The following is a 15,159-nucleotide window of genomic DNA, read 5'->3' as shown; positions in this document are numbered from 1 at the left end:
GTATGGTGAAATTACAGAACAACAGCAGCAAAATTACAAATGTAAAGTTCCATTATAAGTAAATAACAAGTTTTACTGGGGTGAAAGAGAATACTGTAAAAACACAGGACACTTAAGCACAACCCAGGTCTAATGGAGTAGCATTTCTAGAAACACCACTTTCAACATGACACAAGTCTTAACTGAACTGTCACAATAACTCATGTGCAAGCAACAATAATTCGAGGTGTGGGAAATGATTTAGGGAGGACATTTTCCACTTTTCAGCACCAATATTCATTCAAAAACATTACAGAGAGTGCTTTGTACACAGTTTGTGTGGGAAAAATGTCAATTTGCAGTACAATTTCAAATTTGTTAAGCTACAAATTAAAATATCTATAATAATAAAATTTTACTGTAGTAAAAACAGACAGTGGACAGCTTAAATTAATGGGACTTAGCAAGAACAAATGCAATCTATATTTTGTTCTTTTCCAAAAAATAACGATGTTAAGAGGAGCTAAAGTTTGTTGCTTACAGTTGTTTAGGACTATTTCCTCTTAGGATATTAAATGCTTACAGCATCAGTTAGGCACAGATCCATATACAGATCTATATGGATCATGAAGCAACAGTAGTAATTACAATAATCAGTCATAATTATAAAATCTAGCTGCAGTTCACATTGTATATTTTTTCTCCTCGGACAGTCGGGTTATCAGCTGCAGGTAAATATTTTGCTGCATCGTGGTCTTCCTCAGGTTGATTCCTGAGCTTTCAGCTTCACTGTTGAAGAAAACAGAAATAATCAGGGCTGGTAGTTGTTTGGACACTTTGACAAGCTGTTGTCACTTAAGATCCCATCTACTATTGCATTATTATGCATGGCAAATATTGTGTGCACACCGCAGCTTACTATCTTTGACTCCAACACTAAGGAGGTTTTGTGTAAATCTGTTTTAACTCTCCTTTATCTGCTGGTTTGGGCCACTTTCTTGAAATCAAGAAGAGGTTGGAGGGAACTGTGGAAGTGTACAAGGACTGACCTTAAACATGTCTCTGTACTATACAGAGACTGACCTTAAAAATAGGTCCAATCGGTCCAGTGTTCAAGATTAACTGGTGTTCCGATCAATTGGTGATACCAGCGTTTCTGAGACAGATGTTTCGTAGGCGTGGCTTTTCAGGACCCCTTACCCACTCACCAGGAAATAAACAATGGGACAAGTTCGTCTGTAAAATGAGATTTGTGCTGTTCTATAAATTCCAGTCTTGAAAAAATAACTGGAAATAAGAGACGTTCTCATTTTAACAATCATGCGCTGTCGGGCTACATGAAAAAAAAGGACCAGTGGAGCTGCGATCACCGTTTACTGTTAAAACCTGTTAAAGCAGCAGACAGGAGACCAGGACACGGTGTGCACGTTATTTAACAAGAAGTTCACTAAACCGTGTGATAACAGAATGCCGAAGTGTTGCTTTACAATATCAATATATTGATACAGTATTGGCAGGTTTAGATCACATTGTAGCTACACTGTCTTATTTAAATACACAAACGTCAAAATTCTACCAAAACAGTCCAACAGTATTTAACGTATTGGATTTGAAATGGCGCAATTTTGCAAAATTCACAGGACATTCATGTTCAAACTAGCAGCAGAATTTTGTTGTGTCATTCTACTCTAAACTGACATGTCATTGAGAAAAGACAGCTATTCCTCTAGGTAAAACACATGTACTGGGGTTCTCTGATAGCTCAGCTGGCAGAGCGGGTGATCTATAAACAGGAACGTGAACCCGACGCGGCGGCCTGAGTTTAACTCCAGGTCACGGCTTTTTGCTTATAGGGTTTCTTCCTACTTTTCTGTCTGTCTCTCTATTAACCTGTCAACTAAAGCCAATAAAAGGACAAAATAGTAACTAAAAAAGAGAGAAACATTTATTCACAGCTATTGGTAGTCTCCATCTGTGGGTGGATACCCCACAGGACGTGTGTGTGTCTGTGTGTATATATATATAATAAGTAAATAAATCCTGAATAACGGGGAAAAATTAGATGAAGCATATCGACGTTCTGAAGGCAGGAATGAGAAATCTCTGGTTAGAATGTGGTCAGATGGTTTATAGAATGTCACTGTTTTACTTAAAATGTGTTTAAAAGTAGAACAACTCAGATCCAACTGGTTAATCGCAATAATCTTTGAAAACGGTAGTAATAATTCTCTTGCTGTTTCTGTCTGACCCTCAGACTGAAGCCACAGACTCACAAGTTAATCTGGTGGAGATCGTCACTCTACCGCAGCGAAGTGATATTTCCACTCAGTTTGGTGGAAGTCCTCATTAAACCGAGTATTTTACTGGTAGACTGAACAGCCCTGAGTCCAAACAGAGCAATAACGACAATGCTAAAGCTGACAACAAGAACATTTCGGAACAGTTTATTGACGTCTGTGTGTTTTGAACAGGCATTGGTACAGTCACCTATGCTATGTATTGTCGTTGCAACAGCTGCTTCGCTCACTGAATATCACCAGTTAATCGGAACACCAGTTAATCTTGAACACCGGCTGACAACAGTACATCCCTTGTACACAAGTTGCTCTCATCTGGTCGCACATACAGTCTATATAGACCAACAGATTGAAAAGCTAATTTGTCTCTGCTAGCGTTGTCATTTTAAACTGTGAGTTCATTTCATTTTTAAATTATTTTGTCTATTTAGAATGGTGGTGTGGGCTGCACAGTGGCTTGGTGGTTAGCACTCTTGCCTTGCAGCAAGAAGATTCCCAGTTCGTCTCCCGGCCTGGGTTCTCCAGCTGATTCCACAGTCCAAAAACATGCTCAGGTTAATTGGCGACTCGAAATTGTCCGTAGGTGTGACTGTGAGTGTGATTGTTTGTCTCTATATGTAGCCCTGTGACAGACTGGTGACCTGTCCACTGCCTTCACCCTAACTCAACTGGTATAAACTCCAGCTCCCCTGCGACCCTAATGGAGATTAAGCGGTGTATACCGTAGATAATGGATAGATGGATAATGTGATGTGAAATTGCAGCATAGTTTGTTATGCTTACTGGTGACTGTAGGCCAAACTGGCTCTAAAAACAAAACAAAACCATCTTGAGCACTGTGGTTGGTGTCCCCGCATAAAGCCGTTAGGAGCATTAATCTGAATAGTCTGAAGGACTGAATATCATCACTTTAACGGATTAATGAAGCCAGCAAAACAGAATACCTCCTGTTAAAACACTACCGTTGTGACTATTTTATTTGCCGTAGTATCTCCGCCGTTTCCGAGGAGCCTTTGAACGCATCGACACGGGGGCGGTCTTTGAAAAGTTTTCAGGAAGCTGTTCTTCAAAGTGAAACTGCCCCAACTGTGTCAGGAAGAGTTTTCCACTCGTCTTTAAACTGTCTGACAGACATTTTTCAGGGGAAAATGCAGAGCAGTGCTTACGGGGCCTCTTTGGCTGGCGGAGCCTTTGATTTAGGGAACTTTGTAAAACAGCCTCAGACTATTTTGCGCTGCCTGAGTTGGGTGAGTGACTCCACGGAAAAGTTAGCATCAGTTAGCCAACTGTCACATCACAGAGTTTATGTTAACAGATGTGCGCTGCCAGGGGCCACACAAACAAGTTAATGACATGGCATGTTAGCTTCATGTGCTTTCAACACGGGACACAAACTGGGTGTTATGTTGAAACTTTAAATTAACCTTAAATAAAGTCTAAATGCACTATTTATGTAGCACTAGTTGATGTTAGCTAATGGTTGCTAGCGCGTCCATTGCTGTGTCACCGCACTAACTGCCACCTGATGATGTACAGTTTTTGTAGTTTTAATGTAGTATTTGAATGTTTTCAAGGTTTACAAACGACGATTAAAATAGTTCAAACGCACAGAAGTTTTCACTTCTTTTCCTGAAGTGTTTATATTGCTCGTGTGTATCAGGAATTGAAACTTTCCCAGCGTCATCTGTTGAGCTCTACTTGTCTATCAAACTGGCTGTAAATGCGCAGGGTAAATTAGTAGCAAGAAAGCTTAATCATGTGATAATTTGCATCACATGCTCCAAAAACACTTACACGGTGCTTTACAATCCAATCCACACAACATTAGACAAAACAGACGAGCAGCGAAGTTGAAATAGTTTATGAAGTTGCCATTTTACTAAGTGTTGAATTGTCTGCTTCCTTTCTCTATTCATTTGAGTAATGTTTTTTTTAACTCAGTTAGCCTTGACAGCACTGACACTTTCACTTAGGTCTGTGAACAGCAACAAAAACAAAAAGGATTCCAGTATGTGAAGAGGAAAAAAGTTAGAAATTCAATCAGCAAGATTTTGAAGTTGGAGCAAAAAAAACTTTTAGAGACACCAGCATTTGTGAAATGGGAATGTAGCTCTACAACTATATTTAAACTATGACATGTCAAAAACAGTGATATCGTACATCACAAGTTCTGGGAGGCCATGATGCTACCTTCAGTAACTTTATATAGAATATTTGAATAGTCTAAAATTACAATAAACACAGTTATAAATAAATTAATTAATTAATTAAAAAGCAATTCTTCATATTTTGAGAAGCTGGAATAAATTTGACAGATGTGTTTTGGTAAATAGACAATTATTTGATAACCAAACTGCATTTTCTCTCAGGCATTCAACTATTTGTTTCAGCTCTGGTCTAGTATGAAAAGTGGTTCAGGGAGGAGGATGTAGCTCTTTTCTGTGCAGTTGTTATAAAACGATCAGGAATTGAAACTTCCCCAGCATCATCTGCTCAGCTGTACATCTCTAAACTGGCTTGACATTTGTCATGTGCTTTTTTTATTTATGGTGAAAGCTTTCTTTTAATGTGAGTCATGTGACAGGAATCATGCAGCCCCACAGCTACTTGACTTAAACTATGAAGTATCCACCACGTCCCCCTGGCATTAACCCTGTGTGTCCCTTCCTTGCAGTTATTTTCCATTGTGGTGTTTGCAACCATCACATCAGAAGGCTACGTTAACCCAGCAACAAAAGCAGAGGCTAAGTGCATGTTCAACGAGAATGACAGCGCGTGCAGCTACGCGGTTGGAATTGGAGTCCTGGCTTTCCTGGCTTGTGTTGTTTTCCTTATTCTGGATGCCTACTTTCCACAGATCAGCAATGCCAAAGAGAGAAAATTCATTGTTATAGGGGATTTGGTCTTCTCAGGTGAGAGTCATTCATTTCATTCTAGAAACTGTGCCTCAAACCAAGACCTCCCTTATGTTACTGCTGTTTTATTATTTATCCTATCCCTGAATATTTATTTATTTTTATTTTCAACATGTGACAGCGGTTTGGACCTTCCTGTGGTTCATCTGCTTCTGTGTCCTGGCCAACCAGTGGTCCAAAACTGCCTTCGATGCTGCCAGGGCTGATGCTGGACGGGCTGTCATAGCTTTCTCCTTCTTCTCGATCATTTCCTGGGTGAGCCTCTCATCACATCCATGTGTTGAACAAATTCACATGTTAACGTGCACCTCAGCCGGTTTAAATTTGTGAAAAGAAAAAAAAAAGACTTACTCATTCAAACTTCTCCCAACAGGCTCTTTTGTCCTACTTTGCGTATGGAAGGTATCGCCAAGGAGTGAATGACTTTGACCAGGAGTACAGAGACCCAGCCAACGACCAAAACATGCCATACCCAGCCGGCCCGTACACCAGCAGTGGCCCCACAGGCTACCAGCAGTCACCTTTCTCCCACAGCCAGGAGCAACCAGGAGAATACCAGCCTCCAGCTTATTGAAGGACTGATATTCAAATGCATCAATCCAGCAAGGGAAGTTTTCATTTTAAATAAAGACGTGTGCCAATGGTTTAATTTTCAACTCAAACTGTTCTCTGCACTCCCATTTACTTCCTGCAGAACGTGTTTGCATATTTTTGGGTGGCACTGCTATGTTTTTGGTTTGCTGCATCACTGTAAGTTGTTTGGTGGATGTTGGCTGTGTTGTTCTACACAGCAAGGTGAAGTCTGAAAATACTGCTGTTTTTGGGTCAGAGGGTGAATATCTTAGTAAAGACTGAATAACCAGCCATTGTTGCCTTTGTACCAAAACATCTCTAGTTGTTCTAGTGCCCCATTTCTTTTTTTAATTTTAGGTGCACTTTGAGAGCTCATATTGTCAAAAGCACTAATTAACAAACAGGTTAGAATTAGTTTGTCCTGGACAAATCTGTTTTTGTTTAAAATATGGAGACTTTTTAATTAATATGTTACTGTTTAGTACATACAAGTATCTTTTCATTGTTCTCAAATTCATACATATTAGGGCAGCAGCTAATTTATTAACACAATTCAGAACATACTGTTTGACTACAGAACAAACCAATTTTATTTCATCAGTTGGTACATTGAAAACTTTCCCTCTGTAACTACTGTAATTCCATTTTATAATTTCTTTTTAAATCAACCACTGAAAAAATGTCTTTTGTGCACTGAAAAATACAGATCATTTCTTTTTGGCAGTTGTGTTTTAAATCTACTGGTTTTTACAGGTATTTTGTTCTGAGGTAGCCAAACCATTCAATCGCCTTTTTTTGACTTCAGCTATACTTTTTAAATTATCCTCTCAAGCAAAAGTTTCAGCCATAACTTTAGGAGTTCTGTGACGTTGTAAGTTGATGGTGTATTTATTATCTTCCTTAATCCTGTTAAATCCAGGTACATGACAATCAAACCATATCTTTTTTCTGTCACTTTTTCCTATTGCACTGCTGTTGTACATTTTCACATTATTTTTCAATGGCTTTACAATAATTCTCCATTAAAGTGCCTTATACAGTTTCCTGTATCAGACAGAGTTTGCCAAATAAAGACTTCTGGTTTTGAAGCTATGACTCAGCCCATAATTTATATCCTCCTTTAAAGAAAAGGCTGGACTCTGCAGTTCCCATGTGTGCTCCTTTGTTAAACATTTGAGTAGTGATACTTGTGTCACGAATGATGAGGAACTTATGAACTGTGGAGACAATCTGATCTGTTTTATAATGCATTACATCTCAATGAGTGTAATTTTGAAATAGGGTTGTTTTTTTGCAATTTTTGTGACTTTTTGAAAACTACTTGTCATGTTAATTAAAACTCAGGGAATCATTTCCATCACTGGCAGATGCAATTTGGTGTAATGTACACCAAGCTTTGCAAAATTCTGCAAACAGCAATTCATGGTGCCATCTATAAATGTAATCTCCCCAAAATCTTTTGTACACATGCAGCCCCACTCACTCCTCTATGCTTCACTGTCCAGATTATGAATTCACTGTGCTAGTCCTGGCAAGATTCACCAAAACATGCTGTTCCCAATCAAAGCCAAATAGATTTATCTTGGTGTCATGTGACGAAAGAATGTCTTACCAATGTTCATCAGACTTATTTTCATGTTCTTCTGCAAAATTTAATCTTGCAGTGTTGTTCCAAACAGCAAAGATTGATCCATTGAAGTTGATATTATACAGTCTGAGCTGTCACAGGAACTCAGATTTCCATCAGGCAATTCTTTTCCATGTGGAGCCATGATGCAGACAAGCAGAAAGACCGGGGCCATACGTCCACAGCTGAGACAGTTCAAGTGGTCTTGGGTCATTTCCAAGCCGTGTTCGTGCTACTAAACTAATTAAAAATGAGTGGCGTGCTCAGTTTTATTTAAATGATCACAGGTTTTCTGCCTTGTGTGTCACTGATCACAGGCATATTCACTTTTGTTGCATTTAATTTCAACTGTGGGATCTGTATTTTCAATATGGTCTTTCTAAAGTATGTTTTCCATTGTTCATGCCAGTAAATACTCTACAATAATAAACTATGTATTATTATCTGTCCAGATGGCTGCTAGCTTATTTTAAGTTAAGCTATATTAGCTTGCTGTGTCACTAGCTAGCTAGTAAGAATTGTTAGCTTCTGTAGGTTAAACATCCCTGTTGGTATCATGAATTTGAATATCAGTCATAGTAAAGAAAAGTCATAACTTTGACCTGTCAAGTGTAAATAATTAAAATTTTATCAAACTTAAAAAAAAAAAAATAATAATTTGTGTAAGTGGTATCAAATATAAAGTTGAAAAGAAAATAGACAATGTTCTTTAAGGGGGCATCTTTTTTTCTGGTTTATCAAATCTGACAAATACAAACATTTACAGGATTTAAAATCGCAAAAAGAAAACTTCATTTTATTGATTTCTGTTTGTGGAACTGATAGGTTACTAATATTAATTTTCAGCTTTGCTGTGCACCTCAAATGCAATTAACTGGCTCGAAATTCTCAGACTTATTTTCCATCCATCCATTATCTATACACCGCTTAATCCTCACTAGGGTCGCGGGGAGACTTATTTTTTAAAAAGTTAATTTTTTCGACAAAAAAATCCATCTTACAGTTGAATCTATGCAAGACTGACTGTGGTTCTCTCAATTTACAGAAACGAATTGATTTTCGTACATTTAAAAAAAAATACGCGGATTTTCATGTTGCACTCGAGCCTCTCCTGGTTGTCCTGTTTCCCACCGCACCTGAAGGCAGCGTTCTTCTCTCATCCACTGCGCGATTCTGTCGTCATCAGCACACTAGGAAGTAATGAACGGCTGTCTGTACAGCGCCAAAGGAGCAAAAGGAGCCGAGAAAGAAAGCGACACAGTAATAATGACATCTGAGCCCCTACCGCCAGCGGAGTGAGAGCAGAACATCCCACATCTGAGGTGAGCACGAAGCCAAGTGGATCCGAAACATTTCAGTTGCGCTTCTGAGCGCAGCCATTAGTGATGGCATCCGTGTTAACCTCTGCGCTCCTGGCTGGCCAGGGGCTAAACGCTCACATGCAGAGGAGTTGTGTTTGTGAGGACACAGAGACCTTTAATCGCTGTATTCCTCAACAAAATAGACTCTTCTGGCAGACAGTTAACAAAATAGGTGTTAGCTTTGGCTGCTGGAGCTCAGAGGTTTCATGGTTTAGCACTTAAGGGCCTGTAGATAACAAAGTGTGAATGTTCCAGGTCAACCTGGAGCTTCTGAGATATCCCAACTGATCTGCAGCTTTCTACATGATCACAGTTGTGGATCAGATTATGACACAGGCTCTTCTCACCGGAAGAAACCACACGAAACCAGTCCACAGTGTAATGCACATCTGTTCAGGGGGTCCTTGACATGCAGGAGATTTAGAATCCACCTTAAAACACTTCGTGAACTATTTATGGGCCTCACATACTCTTTCTGTGTCCTTGAAGTGTTTCCTTTGAAGGCCACCTCCCCAGATGTTGTCCTTTATGGGGTCACAGTAGCTCAGAGAAGAGTACAACTTTATGTCTGTTTGGGGCTAATCAAGCAGCACATGCAGACTTCATGCAGAATTGCACAACTATTGTCAGGGAGGTAAATGACGTCTTTTCTACGTTGTACTTTGTCATCTCATTGAGCAACATCACCCTGTTAACCACTAAAACCGCTGTTTTTGAATGTCATTGTGTTTTTACTAACACATTTTGGAAGTATGAGATGTTGTAACATATTTAATGCACCAAGGAATTTATTGATCAAGAAAGCCAGTGCAAATCAATCCGTAATGATTACCTTTGGCGTACCTATGCAATCAAGGTGAGCAAAGAGATTTAGAGCTTTCCTCATGCTGCGGGACTGTGAAATTTCGACCTTAGGTCTAAATCCATATCACAGCACCTTACCCTTAAGTTACAGCACAGTCTAAATATTATGCAATATATAGGTGTACGCACACACACACACACACACACACACACACACACACACACACACACACACTGAGATTCTGTGGTTCAAACATAGCCTTGATTTTCAATAGAATAAAAAAAATCTACATCTTGGACTGTGTTTGAGAGTCTAAAATTTCACAGACACCTTTTAAAAAGAAAATCCATAGTTGCAAGTTTCAAGCAAATCAACTATTTTCAAGTAAAATGCACCTGATGATCTGAGATGGAATAATCCTGATAAAGCTGAGAACATTTTGATTATGATATAATCAGGCCTGACTTTGAGTTTTTGGCTGATCCAGGGAATTGAACACTAACCAAATCAAAGATGCAAGATCTCTGGAAGTGAAATATGGCTGTAAAGCTGTTAGCGATATTAAAACTACCTGGAGGAAAATGCATATGTTGCCCTCATCGTGTGACAGTTGTACTTTTGATATTTCATTTGCTAATCAGATTTTTTTAATTTGCTACACAGTTGAACTGAAGCTTGACTTTTTTAAGAGTAGCGTAAATTTACCAGAATTGCTAACTAATGGCAAATTTCTAATGTTTCATTGTTCAATGGTTATGTTGTCTCTTATCCCACGCTTGGCTCCCCGTAATAAGACATGAGCTCATCTGAAAATGGGAAATCTGTGAATGTTTTGTCGAAGGGGTATTTACAAATAATGACAGTATGAAATTTTTTCCTTGCGGTTCTGTTTTTCTGTATATACACGCAACCATAGAGCTTGCATAAAATAAGGGTATTATTGAACTATGATTCATGCATGAGGGGGATTGAGCACTAATAAAGATACCGGCATGTAATTTGTTCTTGCTATCATCATCGAAGTGTGGCAAAAGTTCAAATCAAAGATCAGAAAAGAGCAGGCAGCAGCAGTGGCTACTTTTCATTCCTTTTCTTATTCCTGTTATTCATGTTCTTACTAATAGGAATACTGATGAAGTAAACCTTATTAGGTGCTTTAGAAATCTGACAAGATAAAAAGTGAGCTTCATTTTTCATTTTGCAGCCTTTAACAACCAGTATGAGTAGCTCAGAAGTTGCTTGCAGATTCACTTCTCATGCTCTTAACATTCTCAACTAAAGACTAGAAGACTAGTTACAAGTAAATTCCCGTGAAAGATTAATAAAATATTCTGTTTTATTTATCAGTTAACCAACGCTCCTCCTTGTAGTTTTCTGTTCCACTGTGTAGCTACTCTCCATCAGGATGACCTCTGACCTCAGTCAGCTCACTGCACTGATTGCGTCACAGGAATGCCTCTGTTATGCATTCATTCATGTTATTCTACTGACCAAAAGCTTAATATCTCTTCAGCTTGCACAGATTGTGGCTTTTCACTGTTTATTGCTGCTAGAGTTATTGTGCAAGTAATAAATGGTTTCCAAGCTGCTGGTACCTGGACTTTTATGGATTTAGCGAATGATACCTTAATGAACTACTAGCTTTGGCCCTTTGGACTGAATCATAATCCTCCAACTGTAGGTAAAGTTCACAAGCTTTGTAACAAACCCGAGTCACGGTTGCACTGCAAACACAGTAATCGGTGAGCAGAAAGAGAGTTTGGAGCTCAGAAGTGATTGTGGAGGTGTAGTGAGGTGAATTAAATGGCGCAGGGTCAGCAATCTGCCAGGAAGAGACGGAGGGGTAAGCCCGATCAGTTGTTCTTTTCTTTTTTTTCTCTTGAGTTAAATAAAGTGATGTGGGGGAAAATGTGAATCTGTTTCATAAATAATATATGATTAATTTCAAGTAAATCAGAGAGGAGCTACTGGCCTCAGAGGGCAAGCCCTAATATTGCTGCCATAAATGGATTGCTGTTTGGCTCAGAACCCTCTCATGAAAGAGTCTTTCAGCTCCTGCTCTCCTTTTAGAAAAATGCACTCATATTTAGGTGGCAGAGTGTGAAGCATTTGCAGCCAGACTCTACTGGAATTTGGTTGAGAGAAGATTGCACGCACGTTTTACGCTACAGAACGCGGCGGTGACCCTTTCACAACAGACTTCTCCTCTGCAGTGTTTGGCTTTTGTGGTGAATGTTCAACTGAAAGGTTACATTTGTTTACTGGGTGTTTTAAGTAAATAATATAATGTTTCACTCCTTTCTGTGTACAACTTGATTCACTAAGGTCATGAGCTTCTGAACTGCAATAGCAATGTATTTAATTAAATGAATTAGAGTTAATTTTTAATAATTATTCCAAATTAATCCTCATAATTGTCTTATGTATTAAACATCAGAAAACACTGAAAATGTCCCAAAGTGGTATCTTCATGTGTCTTGCTTTGTCCAAAGCCTCAAATATGTTCAATGTAATGTAATGCAAAGAAAACAAAATTTATGGGCAAAACTGTAGATTAATTAAATAAGTAGCTGCAACCCTGCTTCAGCTGTGTAGCTTTGTTTGAACAAAATCCAAACATATCCAATTATTAAAGCTATAAAGCCAAGAAATGCAGCAAATGTCTATATTAGAGAAGCTAGATTTTTTATTTATTTCATTTTTTTTGCTTAATAAGTTGATTATTATTAACATATCCAATTAACATATCCAATTATTAAAGCTATAAAACCAAGAAATGCAGCATATGTCCATATTAGAGAAGCTAGATTTTTTATTTATTTCATCTTTTTGCTTAATAAGTTGATTCTCAAAATTTTTGAGATTTAATTTGCTTTTAATGCGCTTATCAGATCAGAGTTAATGTTTAACACGTCACGGTTGTTCCTGTTACAATGGTAGGTGCCACAACCACTGATTGGTTGTGTATTTCCTGATTTACCTGTTCATAGCTTCCCTCCCTTTATTGTCTCTGAATGGGCTCCTCCCTGCCTCCACGTTGACAAGACACAGTGGTAGCCACTTGATATTCAGGCTTCTTCCTGATCCTGGTCGTGTAATATCTAACCTGCACACTAACTTGTGCCAACTCCTAGTTAAATTACAATACAGCCTTGATACTACCTGCCATCAGGACTAAGGGTTTTCCTTTGAGAGAAGAGAATCTACTTATGGAGGGTATGTAAGTAGTTTTTACACTGGTATTGTCAATTTGTAGATGAGTTCATAGAAATGTTTTAAAGGAACCCGTTTGCTGTTAAATTTTCTTACAGTCACGCATAGTTTGCTGTTGTAATTGTGGAGAATAATTTTCTGAAAGATAAGCCCATGTTTCTGCCACATGCTTATGTTCAGTTCTCATTTAAGAAAAGTGTGTTCCAGGATTTAGGAACACTTCCAACAAGCCCTTTGGTTTATTGTTGGTATATTTTCACAAGGCAAAAATGGTGTAACAACTATTCCCTTCTTAATATACATGCAGAACAGCTTCATGTCTGCAGCTGAAAAAAAATTTTTTATCACTTGTTGCATTGTGACAATAGACAACAAAATTTACATACCTGCAGACCAGTGTTGGGGTTTTAAATTGTCATTATTTATGTGACCATCTGTCTCTGTTTTTCCATAGGTGACCTCCGGCCTCCATCCTCCATGCCTGCTGCTCCAGGCTCCTCTCAACTGGGACAGAATGAGTCTATGAACCCACTTCACATCACTGTAGGAGGCCTCCCCATGTTGGCTTCCATGGCCAACACCACTGACCCTCGTTTCCGCCTGAAGTGGAGGCCCATTGTGGTGGTGGCCATCTCCTTGACCACGATCCTGCTGCTTGTCATGCACTTGGGCTCAGGCCTACGCTACCACACTTATGGCTCACACAGCTGGAGACCCAGCCATGGAGACACCCAGTGGTCAGACTCCCGATACAATGACACCTACCCTCTCAGTCCACCTGAGCGCACGGCACAGGGCACGCGCTACCGCATTGCGGTCATTGCTGACCTGGACACGAGCTCTCGTAGTGACCAGAAGCTGACGTGGTTCAGCTACATGCGGCGGGGATACCTGCTGGTGTCGCAGAGTGGTGACAAGGTGGCTGTTGAATGGGACACGGACAGAGTGGTGCTGGAAAGCCACTTGTCAGAGAAAGGCAGGGGTATGGAGCTGTCTGAGTTGGTGGTGTTCAACGGAAAGCTCTACAGCGTCGATGATAGAACTGGTATAGTCTATCATATCGACAAAGACCAGGCTGTACCCTGGGTTATCTTGACGGATGGTGATGGCAGTGTTGCCAAAGGTTAGTGTTGCCCTGGTGTCAGCAATTTAGTTATTTTACATTGTTGCATTTGCACATTTCCTTAAGTCTTGATGTGTTTTCTTCTGGTAGGGTTTAAAGCTGAGTGGTTGGCAGTGAAGGATGAGCACTTGTATGTCGGTGGTCTGGGGAAAGAGTGGACCACTACTGAAGGCGAGTTTGTCAACAACAACCCGGAGTGGGTGAAAGTAGTGGGCTTCAGAGGGGATGTACAACATGAGAACTGGGTTCCAAAATACAAAGCTCTGAAGTCTGCTGCAGGAATAGAGCCGCCAGGTGAGAAGGCAGATCTGGCTTCTCTTGCAACTGTCTCCATTTCCCTCTCTATGCCTTTTTCCTTCACCATCTTTCTCTGAATCTTTGCAGGCTATTTCATCCATGAGGCAGCAGCATGGAGCGACACCCTGCAGCGCTGGTTCTTCCTCCCTCGCCGTGCCAGCAAGGAGCGCTATGAGGAAACAGCAGATGAGCGCCGTGCTACGAACCTTGTCCTCAGCTGCTCGCCAGATTTCAAAGACATCATAGTAAGTCGGGTGGGTCCTCTTAACCCCACCCATGGTTTCTCATCTTTCAAGTTTGTCCCTAACACAGACGACCAAATCATTCTGGCACTCAAGTCAGAGGAAGACGCCGGAAAGATTGCGACATACATCATGGCCTTCACACTCGATGGACGCATCCTTTTACCCGAAACCAAGATTGGGGATGTGAAATACGAGGGCCTGGAGTTCGTCTAGAGGGCTCTGACAAAGAGAGACTCACTCTGGAAATCACTGCACTGTGTTTCTTGTTTGTTTACAATTCAGTCACTGTTGAACTTACTGAACTCACTGCTTCCTCATTGATTTTGGAAATCACAACTCGCCTTTATTACAAACAGAAAAACTGAAGGGTGAGACTGTAAAATACAGTCCTCTTTTGAGTTTTAAGAAAGTGCAAGTCAGATCAAACAATACCAGCATGTGTTGCAGTAAATCATCTCCTTCCCAGGCCAAATGTGGGTTTCAACAGTGCTGTAGCCTTTCTTATAATGAATGTAAAAAAGATTGATTTATCAGACTGTGATTTCCTTTCATAAAAAATGCATTTTCGTGCACATACTTTACACTCTCCGAAGAATAAAGGTTTTTATCTCTTTGCTCTCATGTTAAGCTGAATTGAGTCATGGCATGTGTTTAGATCTGTCTGTCTGTCTGTGTATATGTGTATATGTGTCTCTGTTTTTGGGGGGCTGATGGAGTAAATATT

The 15,159-nt window shown here is 39.8% G+C and overlaps 2 protein-coding genes across 4 annotated transcripts; both read left to right on the top strand.

Moving 5' to 3' along the window:
- The first annotated feature begins 3,329 nt into the window (after window positions 1–3,329).
- Window positions 3,330–6,852, top strand: syngr2a (synaptogyrin 2a). Its single transcript, XM_023286716.3, has 4 exons — window positions 3,330–3,523; window positions 4,951–5,188; window positions 5,313–5,446; window positions 5,565–6,852. Exons 1-4 carry the CDS (start codon window positions 3,425–3,427, stop codon window positions 5,763–5,765), a joined length of 672 nt encoding a protein of 223 aa, XP_023142484.1. The 5' UTR covers window positions 3,330–3,424; the 3' UTR covers window positions 5,766–6,852.
- Window positions 6,853–8,562: 1,710 nt separating this feature from the next.
- Window positions 8,563–15,056, top strand: cant1a (calcium activated nucleotidase 1a). Of its 3 annotated transcripts, none has more exons than XM_023286715.3 (4): window positions 8,563–8,713; window positions 13,225–13,893; window positions 13,984–14,187; window positions 14,278–15,056. In XM_023286715.3, exons 2-4 carry the CDS (start codon window positions 13,248–13,250, stop codon window positions 14,646–14,648), a joined length of 1,221 nt encoding a protein of 406 aa, XP_023142483.1. In that variant the 5' UTR covers window positions 8,563–8,713; window positions 13,225–13,247; the 3' UTR covers window positions 14,649–15,056. The 3 variants fall into 3 exon arrangements, with proteins under 3 accessions (XP_023142483.1, XP_023142480.1, XP_023142482.1); XM_023286712.3 differs by lacking the exon at window positions 8,563–8,713 and adding an exon at window positions 11,242–11,400; XM_023286714.3 differs by lacking the exon at window positions 8,563–8,713 and adding an exon at window positions 12,407–12,773.
- The last annotated feature ends 103 nt before the right edge of the window (window positions 15,057–15,159 follow it).

Source organism: Amphiprion ocellaris, chromosome 19, assembly GCF_022539595.1.
Source record: "Amphiprion ocellaris isolate individual 3 ecotype Okinawa chromosome 19, ASM2253959v1, whole genome shotgun sequence".
In the NCBI taxonomy this organism is placed as follows: Eukaryota; Metazoa; Chordata; class Actinopteri; family Pomacentridae; genus Amphiprion; species Amphiprion ocellaris.
Note: the sequence above shows the minus strand (reverse complement) of the source record. Positions and strands in the feature narration are given on the sequence as shown.

What these genes read in the sequence shown, in the direction of transcription:
- syngr2a (XM_023286716.3), top strand. Translation starts at nt 3,425, where the DNA reads ATGCAGAGCAGTGCTTACGGGGCCTCTTTGGCTGGCGGAGCCTTTGAT. An exon ending in TTTTGCGCTGCCTGAGTTGG is followed by an intron (nt 3,524 to 4,950) that starts GTGAGTGACTCC and finishes CCTTCCTTGCAG; the next exon opens with TTATTTTCCATTGTGGTGTT. An exon ending in AGGGGATTTGGTCTTCTCAG is followed by an intron (nt 5,189 to 5,312) that starts GTGAGAGTCATT and finishes AACATGTGACAG; the next exon opens with CGGTTTGGACCTTCCTGTGG.
- cant1a (XM_023286712.3), top strand. Translation starts at nt 11,361, where the DNA reads ATGGCGCAGGGTCAGCAATCTGCCAGGAAGAGACGGAGGG. An exon ending in TGCCAGGAAGAGACGGAGGG is followed by an intron (nt 11,401 to 13,224) that starts GTAAGCCCGATC and finishes GTTTTTCCATAG; the next exon opens with GTGACCTCCGGCCTCCATCC. An exon ending in TGCAGGAATAGAGCCGCCAG is followed by an intron (nt 14,188 to 14,277) that starts GTGAGAAGGCAG and finishes GAATCTTTGCAG; the next exon opens with GCTATTTCATCCATGAGGCA.